This window comes from Pyxicephalus adspersus, chromosome 12, assembly GCF_032062135.1.
Source record: "Pyxicephalus adspersus chromosome 12, UCB_Pads_2.0, whole genome shotgun sequence".
Classification (NCBI taxonomy): Eukaryota; Metazoa; Chordata; class Amphibia; order Anura; family Pyxicephalidae; genus Pyxicephalus; species Pyxicephalus adspersus.
Window position 1 is genome coordinate 2,784,898 of NC_092869.1, and position 13,622 is coordinate 2,798,519.

The window sequence follows — 13,622 nt, forward strand, 5'->3', positions numbered from 1 at the left end:
TTACCATCTTTATAAATGATATAGAGTTTGGGATTAAAAGTACCATTTCTGTGTTTGCAGATGACACCCAACTATGTAATGAAATTAGGTCAATACAGAATGTCTAAAATCTACAAGCAGACCTGGATGTACTGTTTGATTGGGCAGCCAAGTGGCAAATGGCATTTAATATAGAGACATGTAAAGGTATGCACTTGGGGGTCAACAACATGCATGCTTCATACTGTCTATGGGAAATACATTTTACATCTATGAGGAGAGATTAGCTGAACTGAATCTATTCTTCCTTGAGAAGAGATGTATAAGGGGGGATATGATCACCCTGTAAAAATATATAAATGGTCTAATAGAAGAACTATCTTCCCAATTATTAACTTTAAGATCATTACAAAAGACAAGAGGGCACTTTTTGCGTCTGGAGGAAAAGAAGTTTAATCTCCAGATAAGGCAGAATATCTCAGAATGTGCAAGTTCAGAATGTATCAGTTATTGATGTACACAAATCCCTTTCCCCCCTCTGAGTTCTCCCAGCCTCTGATTTACCCTTTCCCCTTCTTTTCATATTACATACAAACGAGGAGGGAGAACAAGTGAGATGGCTAGTACACCTTGTTCCTAATGGTGATTGAAGCCAGTGAATCCATGGGGTTATGATCATACACATTTAATGGTGTTTTACCTTTTCTTTTACTATATTTATTAGCATACAGTTTTTAAAGTCTATAGCAGGGGTCCTCTACACCAGTGCTTGAGGATCCAGATCCACAAAAGTCTGTAGTATTTCTTTAGTTTAAATACATTAATAAAATAATAAATTACACAGTTGGAAACTGTCTCTGTTTATTGTAACATGTGTATTGTATGTGCATTATGTGTGGCCCCTGAAATCTGGAGCGGATGATCCCTTATTTATCACATTTTTTTCCTATCAGTGAGATCATTATTGGTACCTCATCTGACAACCACCAATTGGGATGTTTCCCACTGTGCACATTAGCAACCACAAGTTATTCCATCAGTGTTCTCACCAGCTGTTGATAGTTAGGGAAGGTGTCAGCTCTAATAACTGCCATTCAGTGGCTGCTAACATTAACAACTGGCCAAAAGATGTTATTATGGGAAGCAATTTGAAGTTCATCACTGCATAATATTGCAAACAGGGAACCCCAAACCAGATACATATCAACTATTCGTAGAATCGGAAACATATAAGAAATTTATTCTCACAATGTTACTATACAAATAAAACATTAGGGGCTAATTCACATCTATACACTGGAAAACACACCTGCTTTTTCTAGACATTGGCGTCATGTGTAAGGGAAACCTTTCACCTGAATGATCTGCCTAACACAGGACATTCAGACACTGAATAGCAGATGTGCAGAAATGGGGAGATTACCCAACACAGAATAGCAGATGTCATGTCAGCAGGATGTTTCCATGTGGCATTGATTGCAGTAAGATCAAATTCCCCCGTGTATGACCACCTACAATTTCTTCTATTTTACTAGAGACAAGACTAAATGGAATATCAGAATAAAGCCGAAACCTTGAGTGTGGCTCGGGGTAAAAGAACAAGCTGAAAATGGTAACTCCAAGCGTCCTCCAGTGCCCTGTCATCCTCTGACTTCGTCGACCTGTCCCCTCGGCGAGAGCATTCAATAAAAAATAACTGTATTGAATGCAATTCACTGGATTTATATGTCTAAAACAAGTAATTTATTTTTCAGTATAATAAAAAAGTATGAGTATAAAAGTTTGAAACACAAAATCATAACAAAATTTTATTATTAAATGTATTATTAAATTTATTTTTTTAAATGTATTTATTATTTTGACATGATTTTGTTTCAAACTTGTGTGATAAGATCCAAGAATAAGATCTGGGATTGGCTATTTATAGAGACAGAAAGGAGATCTGATATGAATACATTATGTAATTATTATATTTCTATACTTTGCATATTGTCCCAGAATATTATTATCTCAGTCAGTCCTTTTATACTCACAGTAATTCCTCTATCCGACTTGTTGTCAGAGCTTCCATCAGATCCCTGAAATGAGGACCCTTCTGATTGTTCCTAGACAGGTTCAGTGTCTTCAGTGTCTGGTTATTTCTTATTCCTGATGCCAGGTCGGGGCAGGAACTGTGTGTCAGGCGATTATCAGACAAACTGTAGAAGAGAAGAATGTTACCATCACTTTATAAATCTCCAGTAAGGCGAGAGCAGCCCCTCACACTTCCCCCATTATTTGTATTTTTGCCATACTAGTGCAATAATTGGTATTTCATCTGATATCCACCAATTGGAATGTTGCCCTCATTTGCAACCAGCCAGGAGTTTTTCTAACAGTGATTGTTACAGAAGATGTCGGCTCTGATGATCACCATTTAGTGGCTGATAACATAAAGAACTGGCCAACAGTTATCACTATGGCTACTACTAAGTTGGCCACTGCATAATATTTTAAATATGGAATCCTTAATGTGGATAAATACCCAATATTTGTGGAATGAAAAAAGGATAAGAAATCCATCCTCATAGAGTTACTAAACAAATAAAACATTGAGGGCTCATTTACATCTATACACTGGAAAACACGCCTGCATTTCCAGACAATGTTGTCATGTGTAAGGGAAACCTTTCACCTGAATGATCTGCCTAACATAGGAAATTCAGATACTGAATAGCAGATGTGCAGTAATGGGGAGATCCCCCGACACTGAATAGCGGATGTCATGTCAGCAGGATGTTTCCATATAGCACTGATTGCAGCAAGATCGGATTCCCCCGTGTATGACCACCAATAATTTCATCTATTTTACTAGTTAGCAGACTAAATTAAATATCAGAATTAAACAAAGATTCTAGAGAAAAGATGATTTCATGGCTGACAAGAGTGTGATAAGATCCAAGAATAAGATAACAGTCTGAGCTTGGCTAAAACATTTATGGAGTCAGAAAAATATCTGATATGAATACATTATGTAATTTTTATATTTCTATCTTTTGGATATTGCCCCAGACTTTTATAATTTCAGTCAGTCATGTTATACTTACTCTAATTTTTCTATCTTGCTTGTTGTCAGAGTTTCCATCAGATCCCTGAAATGAGGACCCTCCAGATTGTTATCCGTCAGGTTCAGTGTCCTCAGTGTCTGGTTATTTGTTATTCCAGATGCCAGGTGGGGGCAGGAACTGTGTGTCAAGTGATTACCATACAAACTGTAGAAGAAAAGAAGAATGTTACCAGAAGAATATTTGAATAATGAATGTTATTAGGAATAATGAGTTTTTCCTCCAAGAATGAATGGAAATATTCTCTACATGAATGGAGCTCATTTCTCTTTAATGGAATCATTTAAGTTCCATAACTTTATAAATCCCCAGTAAATATAATTGTAAGGAAGGAAAAGCAAGCCCTCACACATCTGATGTTCAGGTATTTACAGGAAGAAGAGTGACAAAATGAGACATTTACAGAAGGGCGCATGCACGCAGCCTGATGGATGCTTCCTAGTCAGGCTCTGCTCAACCTCGGGCTGTTAGCGAGAAAAGTAGCGTGTCATTCGGACACCAAAGCAATCCCCTGGCATACTCCCGGGAAGCAGCTGAGATGGGTCCGACTTCTAAATGAAAGCGTCCAGTGACGCTGCAGAACACATCCCGCGGAGCGGCCTCGAGATCCACGCGTTGAGGCCGCTCTGTGGGCCTGAGTGGCATTGCATCCACGTTAACCCCGCGCGTCTCCAGCCTCCTCCCTGATGCCTCAGTCGGGGGACAGCATGGATGCCACTCCTAACCTTTTGAAGGAGACTGCTCCAGGAGATGATTTAACCCTTCTGCAAAAAATGAGACCCATGATTCGTGAAGAGTTGTCCAAAGCTACAGCAACCATCACATCAGAATTATGCCGGGATATTTGCGAGATTGGCCAACGTACTGCCACTCTTGAAACCCCGATGGACGATGCCACGACAGTACTGGAAAGCTTAGACCAAGATCTGGACACAGCTCATAGAGAGATTTCTCTCCTGAAAGATCAATTGGAGGACTGTGAGAACCGGTCACGACGCAGTAACCTACGTATTAGAGGTATCCCTGAAACTGTTATTGATGTACAAGGGTATGTTACTGCCCTATTTCAAGAGCTAGCACCAGAGATCCCAGTTGAGGGCCTTGAGTTGGATAGGGTCCATCGGTCCTTAGGCCCTAAAAAACAGAATGGCCTGCCTGGGGACATTGTGGCAAAATTTCACTTTTTCCGCACTAAAGATGCACTTTTGTTAGAAGCTCGTAACATTCCCCGCTTATAGTTCAGGGCGCAGAGTATAGTCTGTTCGCAGATTTAGCCCCTTCAACATTAGCAAAACGGCGAACCCTTCGCCCGTTCTTCCACACCCTCTCTGCTATCTTGCTTGTTGTCAGAGTTTCCTTCAGATCCCTGAAATGAGGACCCTCCAGATTGTTATCGGTCAGGTTCAGTGTCCTCAGTGTCTGGTTATTTTTTATTCCAGATGCCAGGTGGGGGCAGGAACTGTGTGTCAAGTGATTACCATACAAACTGTAGAAGAAAAGAAGAATGTTACCAGAAGAATATTTGAATAATGAATGTTATTAGGAATAATGAGTTTTTCCTCCAAGAATGAATAGAAATATTCTCTACATGAATGGAGCTCATTTCTCTTTAATGGAATCATTTAAGTTCCATACCTTTATAAATCTCCAGTAAATATAATTGTATAAGGAAGGAAAAGCAAGCCCTCACACATCTGATGTCCAGGTATTTACAGGAAGAAGAGTGACAAAATGAGACATTTACAGAAGGGCGCATGCACGCAGCCTGATGGATGGTTGCTTCCTAGTCAGGCTCCGCTCAACCTCGGGCTGTTAGCGAGAAAAGTAGCGTGTCATTCGGACACCAAAGCAATCCCCTTGCACTCCTATGCTGGCATACTCCCGGGAAGCAGCTGAGATGGGTCCGACATCTAAATCAAAGCGTCCAGTGACGCTGCAGAACACATTCCACGGAGCGGCCTTGAGATCCACGCGTCGAGGCTGCTCTGTGAGCGCCTTGAGTTGGATAGGGTCCATCGGTCCTTAGGCCCTAAAAAACAGAATGGCCTGCCTAGGGACATTGTTGCAAAATTTCACTTTTTCCACACTAAAGATGCACTTTTGTTAAAAGCTCGTAACATTCCCCGCTTATAGTTCAGAGCGCAGAGTATAGTCTGTTCGCAGATTTAGCCCCTTCAACATTAGCAAAACGGCGAACCCTTCGCCCATTCTTCCACACCCTCTCTGCTAATGGAATAAAGTACTGTTGGGGTTACCCCTTTAGGCTGATGTTCCAGACGCAAGGTGGCCAACATCAGTTTACTACACCGGATGAAGCGCAAACCTGTCTGGAAAAGCTTGGTCTACTGCACCCGCCTGCATCTATCTCACCTTCAAGTTCTGAAAAAGCTGTCACCTCTCGCTCGGCTTCACCTTCTCCTCCTGGCACACCTCAACGGAGCCTTGAGCTACGTTCTCAAGTTCTGGCCCGGCTGGGCTCTCAAGTTTTCTCCTCCAAATCTCCGGGATGATCTTTTGTTGACAATACGTGATGTTCAGTTTCGGACGTAATGTATATTTTATAATTTTTTGACTTATGTTTTTTCAGTTTATTTTCCACTGACACTCCTATAATTGTTATAGCCCGTTTGTTTGATACATGTCACCCCTTTGGATTGCATCAGATACCCACGTTTGGACAGAGGGAGTGCGCGATCCCGACTATAGTTGGACCCTTAGGATCTCCCGAGCCCTACTGGCTCCTGTGGTCCTATTTTTTTTCAAGTTTTTTTTTTGTTGAAAGTACCCTATTGCTTTTGTGTTTTTATTATTTCCTTGTGTTATGTATAATCTGTGTTGTTGTACTCGAATGCCGACTTTTGTGCCTTTCACACATTTTCATGTACGATCACAATAGCTTCCCCTCACAGCTGTTTCAACGATGACGCTACGCATATTGTCGGTAATGCAAAGGGCCTCAATTCTCCAGTTAAGAGGAAAACAGTGTTCAATTATTGTCACTCCTCTGGCATAGATGTAGCATGCATACAGGAGACACATTTCTCTGTAACCTCTAGTCCTAAGTTTATGCATATCCGTTATCCCCAGGTTTATTATGCCTCTGCTGCTACAAAACATATAGGAGTACTTATAGCGTTTCATCAGAATATGCCATTTAAGTGTTCACATCAAGTAGCTCACCCAGATGACCGCTATCTGATTTTGTGTGGCAATCTTCAGAATACTGAAGTCACATTTTTGGTATACTATGCTCCGAACTCCCCTCAGGTTTCCTTTTTTCAAGGGATGCTTGAGGAGACCCAATTGCATGTGCGTGGTACCTTGATTTGCTGTGGGGATTCTAATATTGTATTTAACAGTAAGCTGGACAGGTGTACCAAGTCCTCCAATACTTTCTTGTCAGAGAGTAAACCTATATTGGACTGTTTTCAGAACTTGGGCTTGGTTGACGTATGGCGGGAGCTTCATCCCTTGTCCTGTGATTATAGATTTTATTCTGCCCCGCCTAATTTCTTATTCGAGGATTGACCATGTATGGGCTCCCAGGGCCTTGCTACCTGAAATACTAAAAGCCAATATACCGCCTGTAACATGGTCAGATCATGACCCAGTGGTGATCACTTGTACATCATTAGTGACTGGGCCTCGTGCCAGTTTGTGGTCAATCAACGACACCCTCTTATCACATCCAGAGACTGTTTGGAAATTGGCAGATCCTTCCAAAGAATTTGTTGCCTTAAATGATGGTTCAGTGTCTTCCCCTACAACATTATTCAACAACCTAATTCAATTAGCCTCGGCCAAAAAGCGAGAGCGCTCCCAAGCCCAGGTTCAGCTGGAGGCTGAATACTCGAGGCAAGTCCAATTGCACAAACTGAACCCTACTGTAGGCACATCCATAGGCTTGCGTAAGGCTTGCACTGAACTGAATCTCTGTTTAACCAATACGGCAGTATGCCAGCTACAGCGGACTAAACATAAATTATATTACTACGGCAAATAACCAGGTACACTGCTAGCTAAGAGGCTACGTACACTAACACCGCAGTATACTCCAGTCTCTTTGTGCACTGCCACCAAGCAATCTACTAGCAATCCCTTGGACATTGTCCAGGAGTTCCAATCTCGATTGTCTGATCTTTATTCGGCTCCCCCAGATTTGGATTTATGTAAAGCTGACCAATTTTTTGCGAACATCGAATTACCCACCATCAATATTTCAGATTTGGATATGCTACAGGGGGATATCTCGGCTCTTGATATCACACGTCCCTAAAGACTGGCAAACGCCCTGGCCCCGATGGCTTCTCCCCTTTGTTTTTCAAAAAAATGTCAGACGCTATAACGCCTTATCTACAAATTCTGTTTAATGACTTGAAACAGGGGCGTGCCTTCCCCCCAGAGTCTTTGAAAGCATCTATTGCCATGATACCGAAGCTGTCGACTGACCATACCTCATGGGCTAACTACCGGCCATCACACTTCTAAATGTTGACGTAAAAATACTGGCAAAAATCTTAGCTTCTAGGTTGAATAAGCTAACCTAATACACCTAAGGTAGCCTAATACACGTGACCAAGTAGGCTTTGTCCCTCGATGTCAAGCTGGGGACAATGTCCATAGAGCCCTCCAGCTCTTGTATTTTGCACAGTCCAAATCAATACAATATATGATGCTCTCGTTAGATGTGCGGATGGCCTTTGACTCTATATCATGACAATATTTGTTTTATGCCCTACAGAGATGGGGCTTTAGAACTAATTTCCTGCACTGGGTAGCGGCATTGTACGCTTCTCCCTCCGCCACAGTAAAATACATGGGCCATGTGTCGACCCCATTTCCGATATTGCGGGGCACCAGGCAGGGCTGTCCTCTTTTACCTATATTATTTATATTAGCCCTTGAACCGCTAGCAGCTGCCATCCCCGCGAAGACATAGCCAGCATTAAAGTATTCAATAGGGTACATAAGATCATGCTCTTTGCAGACGATATACTATTGACTTTAACAGCCCCAACCATGACTCTGCCTAATTTGCACAACCTGCTTACTCAGTTTTCAGAGATCTCTGGTTTAATGGTGAATAGTGACAAATCTAAGGCGCTTAATGTTTCTCTGCCAACTTCAGTAGTCGAAGATTTACAACCCCATTTTGCCTATAATGGTTGAGAGTCATCCCCTATTTGGGTATTAAGATTACACCTCGATTGTCTTCTATTTATCAAGCTAACTACCCACCATTTTTTCGCAAACTTTCTATTTTACGTTCCAGATGGCAATGTCTTCCGCTGTCGTGGGTAGGCAGGATACATGCTATTAAAATGACCTATCTCCCAAAAATACTCTACTTGTTTTGCACGCTCCCTATACCAGTTCCCTTGCAGGCACTTAAGGCTGAGCAAAGAAAGGTGCTGCGGTTTGTCTGGCACCCTGGGAGACCACGGGTGCCAGATAAAGTGTAATATCGACCCAAACTGAACGGGGGGCTTTAAGTTCCCAGTTTTTACAAATATTTGCAGGCGGCCCAATTGGCTCCCTTAGTGGCTCTACATCGCCTTCAGGACCTCCCCATCTGGGCTCATATTGGCAAGAGATATTGGCGGGCTATTGCCAGCTGCTCTCCAAATGTGATAGCGCAGGAAAACGCATACAAAGTGCTATTTAGGTGGTATTTAACCTCGGTAAGAATTGCCAAATTTGTTAAAGGGAGGAATCCACAATGTTTCAGTGGTTGTAGTATTCCCGGCTCTTTCCACTATATATAATGGGATTGTCCGGTGGTCAAAAAACTTTGGATAACAATCTTTCATTATATTAGATCGGTTCTACATGTATCTATCCGGATTGACACTTGGATAGCCCTGCTCCACAAACAGAACCCTACTTTTTCCAAGAGTTAGCATAAACTGATATCATTTATTCTTCTAGCCAAACGACAGGTGATAGCAGCAGCTTGGAAGAAACCTTCCCTCAATTTTCAGGCAGTAATGTCCAGATTGTCGGACACAATGGTGCTAGAAAAAATGTCTGCTGTAACCAATGATTCTATGCCTAAATTCTATAAAGTTTGGACACCTTGGCTGGACCATCACGCCACTCCTGACTTGGACTGCAGGCTCTTTAATTTATGATAAATAGTTCCCCCCCCCCCCCAACTACACTGCAGGTTTCGAGTACACTTATTTTGTCTTTGTTTTTTTATGTTTTTGTTGCAATGGTAATTTATGCTTTTACAGTTGTCTGCGTTTTTTTTTTTCTTTTTTCTAAATGTAATGACAGTTTTACTTTACCATTATCTGTTCTTGTTTGTTTTGGAAAATTCTAATAAAAATGTATTAAACTATAAAAAAAATTTACAACATATATGAAATTTCATATATGTTTATAACATGAAATTTCTGTTTATAACATGAAATGAAATTTCTGTTTATAACATGAAATTTCTCTGTAATTTATACAGAACTATAACAGACAGGGGATGACCGCTGTCAGTAGATGTGGGGAGATACAGCAGGGGGTCTCCCACTCATACTCCCCTCTCCAGGGAACTGAACAGTGCTGAGTGTACAACATTTGTTTTTCTAGTGTCACTGAAAATTATAGGAGCTGATCGTTTCCAGTGACATATATCTAGTGTGTGTACGGGACATTAGTGTCTTCACAAAACACTGCAAGTGGTGGTGTGAAGTGTACTGAAATCGTGGATAATGGTGACAACTATGGAAGTTCAGAAAGTCTCAGCTGTCTGTGTACTCTATTGATAATTATTCCCGTCTCAATTTTTTTAAGAGATTTTTGTGTTTTTTTAATTAAAGTTCATTATTAGTGAGTTATACCTAAGAATTATAGGCCTACAATGTAAAATAAATTTCTACCAAAAAAAAATAATGCTTTTTGTGTGGAATTTTGGACAGAATTAGAACTCCAGGGGATTTAATAGCAACTGAAAGGAGACATGTAGACATATTCAACCATCTGTCAGCAATTTTTAGACAAATATACTGGAGAAATAATAAATTTAGAGTCAGAAAGGAGATCTGATATGAATACATTATGTAATTATTATATTTCTATACTTTGGATATTGTCCCAGAATATTATTATCTCAGTCAGTTCTGTTATACTCACAGTAATCCCTCTATCCGGCTTGTTGTCAGAGCTTCCATCAGATCCCTGAAATGAGGACCCTCCAGATTGTTCCCAGACAGGTTCAGTGTCCTCAGTGTCTGGTTATTTCTTATTACAGATGCCAGGTAGGGACAGGAACTGTCTGTCAGGTCATTATTATACAAACTGTAGAAGAAGAGAAGAATGTTACCAAAAAAATATGAATTTCTCCCCCATTTCTCACCCCAATATTACCATATATCTGTAAAGATGATATCCCTACCCTACACAGGAATACCACTGACATGACTCTATTGTGCTACAATCTCCCTATGATAATGAAGGAAGTAGGAGATATTAGAAGATCCCCAACACTAAACAGTAAATTTGTAGTAATGGGGAGTTTCCCTGACAGAACAGCGAATGTGTTTGAACAAGTCGATCCCCTGACATTGGATAACAGATCATGATGTCAGGTGATGAATGGAAGCTTGTATGTGGCTCTGATTACTGATCACAATTATCATATTGGGGAGAGTATTAATGTTAGATTCCCCCTTAAAGGTACAGCAGTAGAGGCTAGAGTTCCTCTTTATGGTCTGGGTCTAATAGTATAGACACAGGAACATAAATACTCTCTTATCAGTTTTTCCTCTCTATCATCAGATAATCCACCAGAACATCCTTCCAAATCCGCTAGAATACATCACATGAAAACAGTTGGGATTTTGTGTTGTCAGATGTCATAGAACTCAGAATCTGGCAGATAAGGACAATGGAGGGCCCTCTGACTGACCTCTGAGCTGTATCCAGGAACACATTTATAAATATTAGTCCATCACACAATTCCTATACAGGTTTATAAAACACAGCTGCAATAATACTGTGATCATTTTGAGACCGGTCTCCCAGCCCTCAGAAAAGCCTGTTCTGGTGAACCAGACATGCCTAGTTTGATTGCGTTGGACTCTATGTTTTGAGATAATTGGTAATCTGGTGGTTGGCAGGTCATACAATTTGACTTTATGGAACTATGAATCTGGATATAATAGGAGCATTCTCAGTGTGTCCACAGAGCATCCGAATCTGTGTGAATACACCTTGCTGTCATTGGATTGTTCTATTAGTCCCTCCTCTGTGCATTGGCATAACAAAAGCCATGTAAGTCCAGCAGAGGGAGCTCTCACTGATACCATCTTTGTTGCTAAGGACAACAACAGCGCTAGAGAGCCCAGTAACTCTGAATAACAACTGAACTATGTACCAGCAAGCTGGATCAAGGCAATCCAATTTTCACTTGTTTTATTTCAATAATATACTGTTTTATTTTACACTTTTATTCAGCTATTGTTTTGTAATTAGTCTTTGTGATTTCTTTGTCCATGTTTATGTGTTTTTCTTTACTTGTCAAATATTAGAAAACATGTAACCTGACTCTCTGAATGCTCTAAGTAGAAATAGTAAAACCCTCAATGTTGAACACTGCTAAAAAAAATGATTTTTTTTTTTCCTGGTCTGATGTTCAGACTGTCCCCTGAATAGTAATATCTTAGCCAGTCCTGTTTTAGTCCCTGTAATTTAACTCGGCTTGTTGTCAGAGTTAGCGTTTGTGTGTGTGGGGGAGGGGCAGTGACCAGGCTGCTGGGTAACAGTGGGGATACAATGACAGGGCCTCTTGTCAAAATACACTCAGTGCACTGTGCAATACCATAATGTACTGCCATAATCCTAGATTCTAAACAAAGAAATAAAAAGCAATATTATCTGAAGTAATATAAATTGTTTACTGTATGTATATCTGTGTGTGGTGGAAAGAAAACCTGAGGGGGTCGGTATGGGTATATAACATTGTTTATTATCTTAGTCCTTGCTTGTATTCTGTGTGCTGCATTATAGTTGTAAATTTGTTGTTCTGGGACTTGTAGTGCTGCAGAGAGAATTGTCAGACATTTCTGGAGATAATTCCCCTCCTCTGCAGCACTGAATGTCTATTACTTTGGGACACAAACTTTTTACACACAATTTACTAGAACTTTGTAAAAAAGAAAAATTCCATCGGTTATACCTATAAGTGTCTTACTTTTCCAATGTATGTAACTAATATTGTGCTGATGGGTATCTCTGTCTGATTGGTTATAGCATCTTCTCTTTTGTTATAAACCACCTGTACCCTGCCCAATTATGTTATTCAGATATTCTTATACTATCAATATTGGAGACACCTCTCAAATCTCTTAGACTATTCTAGTCAATGTTCTTAAACTCACCACAATATATCAATACAAATCCACAAGTTAGTTTAGCAAAACATTAATTAGCAGCACAGCACTATAGTACCTAAAACGCAGGGGGGGGGGGAGTCTATAAATGTTTTGTTATAAATGTTTTCACCAAAGAATAACCCAAACTTTAGCCAACATTTACATAATTTTCATATTGACATAATTATGAAAATGTTTGGATTCTAAGTAAAACTTGATTCTTGCATTTTCTAATGTAATCAAATTAAAAAAAATGTGTACATTTTTGGTAAAAGTTGGGTGAATGTTTGGTAAAAACATTTATAAATGGACCCTATAAAATGTTTTCTGTACTAGAGTGTTATGCTACTAATCTCTTCCTTTGCTTACCCCAATCTCTTCATGGAGTGTAAAGCTGGTATAAATTTCCTCAATCCTTCATCCCGAATATGACATGAATTGAGTTTTACTTCTTCTGACTCTGTGCAGGACTGAAGGACAGAAGACAGCACAGAGCAATCCAGAGGGCTGAGGGAGATTCCGGAAAGATCAATATTGTTTGATCCAATACATTGTGACACCAGAGCCTTATTCCTGTTCTCATGGAGGTAGTAGAATGTATTAAGAAGCTTTCTCTTGTCAGATCTTTGTTCTTTTGTGATTTTATGCTGGATCCAAGTAATGACATCTCCTGCAGCCTGAACAGACAATTCTCCAACATGAGACTTTAACAGGAAACTAGTAGAAGAGTCTGAGAGACCGCAGAGGAAACGAAGCAATATTTCAGCACGGCCATCATTGTAAGATTCAGCAGCATGAAGTGTTTTCTGTAATCTGTCGGCATTATAGTCTATAAAATGAGCTAAAGCAGCAAAAAACTCCTGAAGAGTAAGATGTAAGAAGGTGTAATCCATATTAGATGGCTGACTAGATTCCATCATAAAACATGAAAAGAGATGTTTATCATTTCTCACATTGTATGACTTCAGATAACGCTCATCAAATACAATCAGATGATTCATGACTCCATGTTCTGCCATCCACCCAACAGATGTCAGCAGTTCCCGGGCAGTGTGACTATCTCCTGTATTCTGGTTGTGATTGGCCAGAATGTTGGTGACAAAAGTCACAAAGAGTTGTGTCACAGTTTTGGGCAATGATTCCATCAGCTGATCAGTGTGTGTTGGTTGGG

At 40.3% G+C, this 13,622-nt stretch overlaps 1 protein-coding gene across 1 annotated transcript; it reads right to left on the minus strand.

Moving 5' to 3' along the window:
• Positions 1 to 4,322: 4,322 nt before the first annotated feature.
• LOC140342473 (NACHT, LRR and PYD domains-containing protein 3-like) lies at positions 4,323 to 13,596 on the minus strand. The gene is made up of 3 exons (XM_072428669.1): positions 12,821 to 13,596; positions 10,212 to 10,376; positions 4,323 to 4,569 (listed from the first exon to the last, which is right to left on the minus strand). The coding sequence occupies exons 1-3, from the start codon at positions 13,594 to 13,596 to the stop codon at positions 4,323 to 4,325; spliced, it is 1,188 nt and encodes a 395-aa protein (XP_072284770.1).
• Between the last annotated feature and the right edge of the window lie 26 nt (positions 13,597 to 13,622).

What these genes read in the sequence shown, in the direction of transcription:
- LOC140342473 (XM_072428669.1), bottom strand. Translation starts at nt 13,596, where the DNA reads ATGGAATCATTGCCCAAAACTGTGACACAACTCTTTGTGACTTTTGTC. An exon ending in CACTCCATGAAGAGATTGGG is followed by an intron (nt 10,377 to 12,820) that starts GTAAGCAAAGGA and finishes CTTCTTCTACAG; the next exon opens with TTTGTATAATAATGACCTGA. An exon ending in AGCCGGATAGAGGGATTACT is followed by an intron (nt 4,570 to 10,211) that starts GTGAGTATAACA and finishes TTTCTTCTACAG; the next exon opens with TTTGTATGGTAATCACTTGA.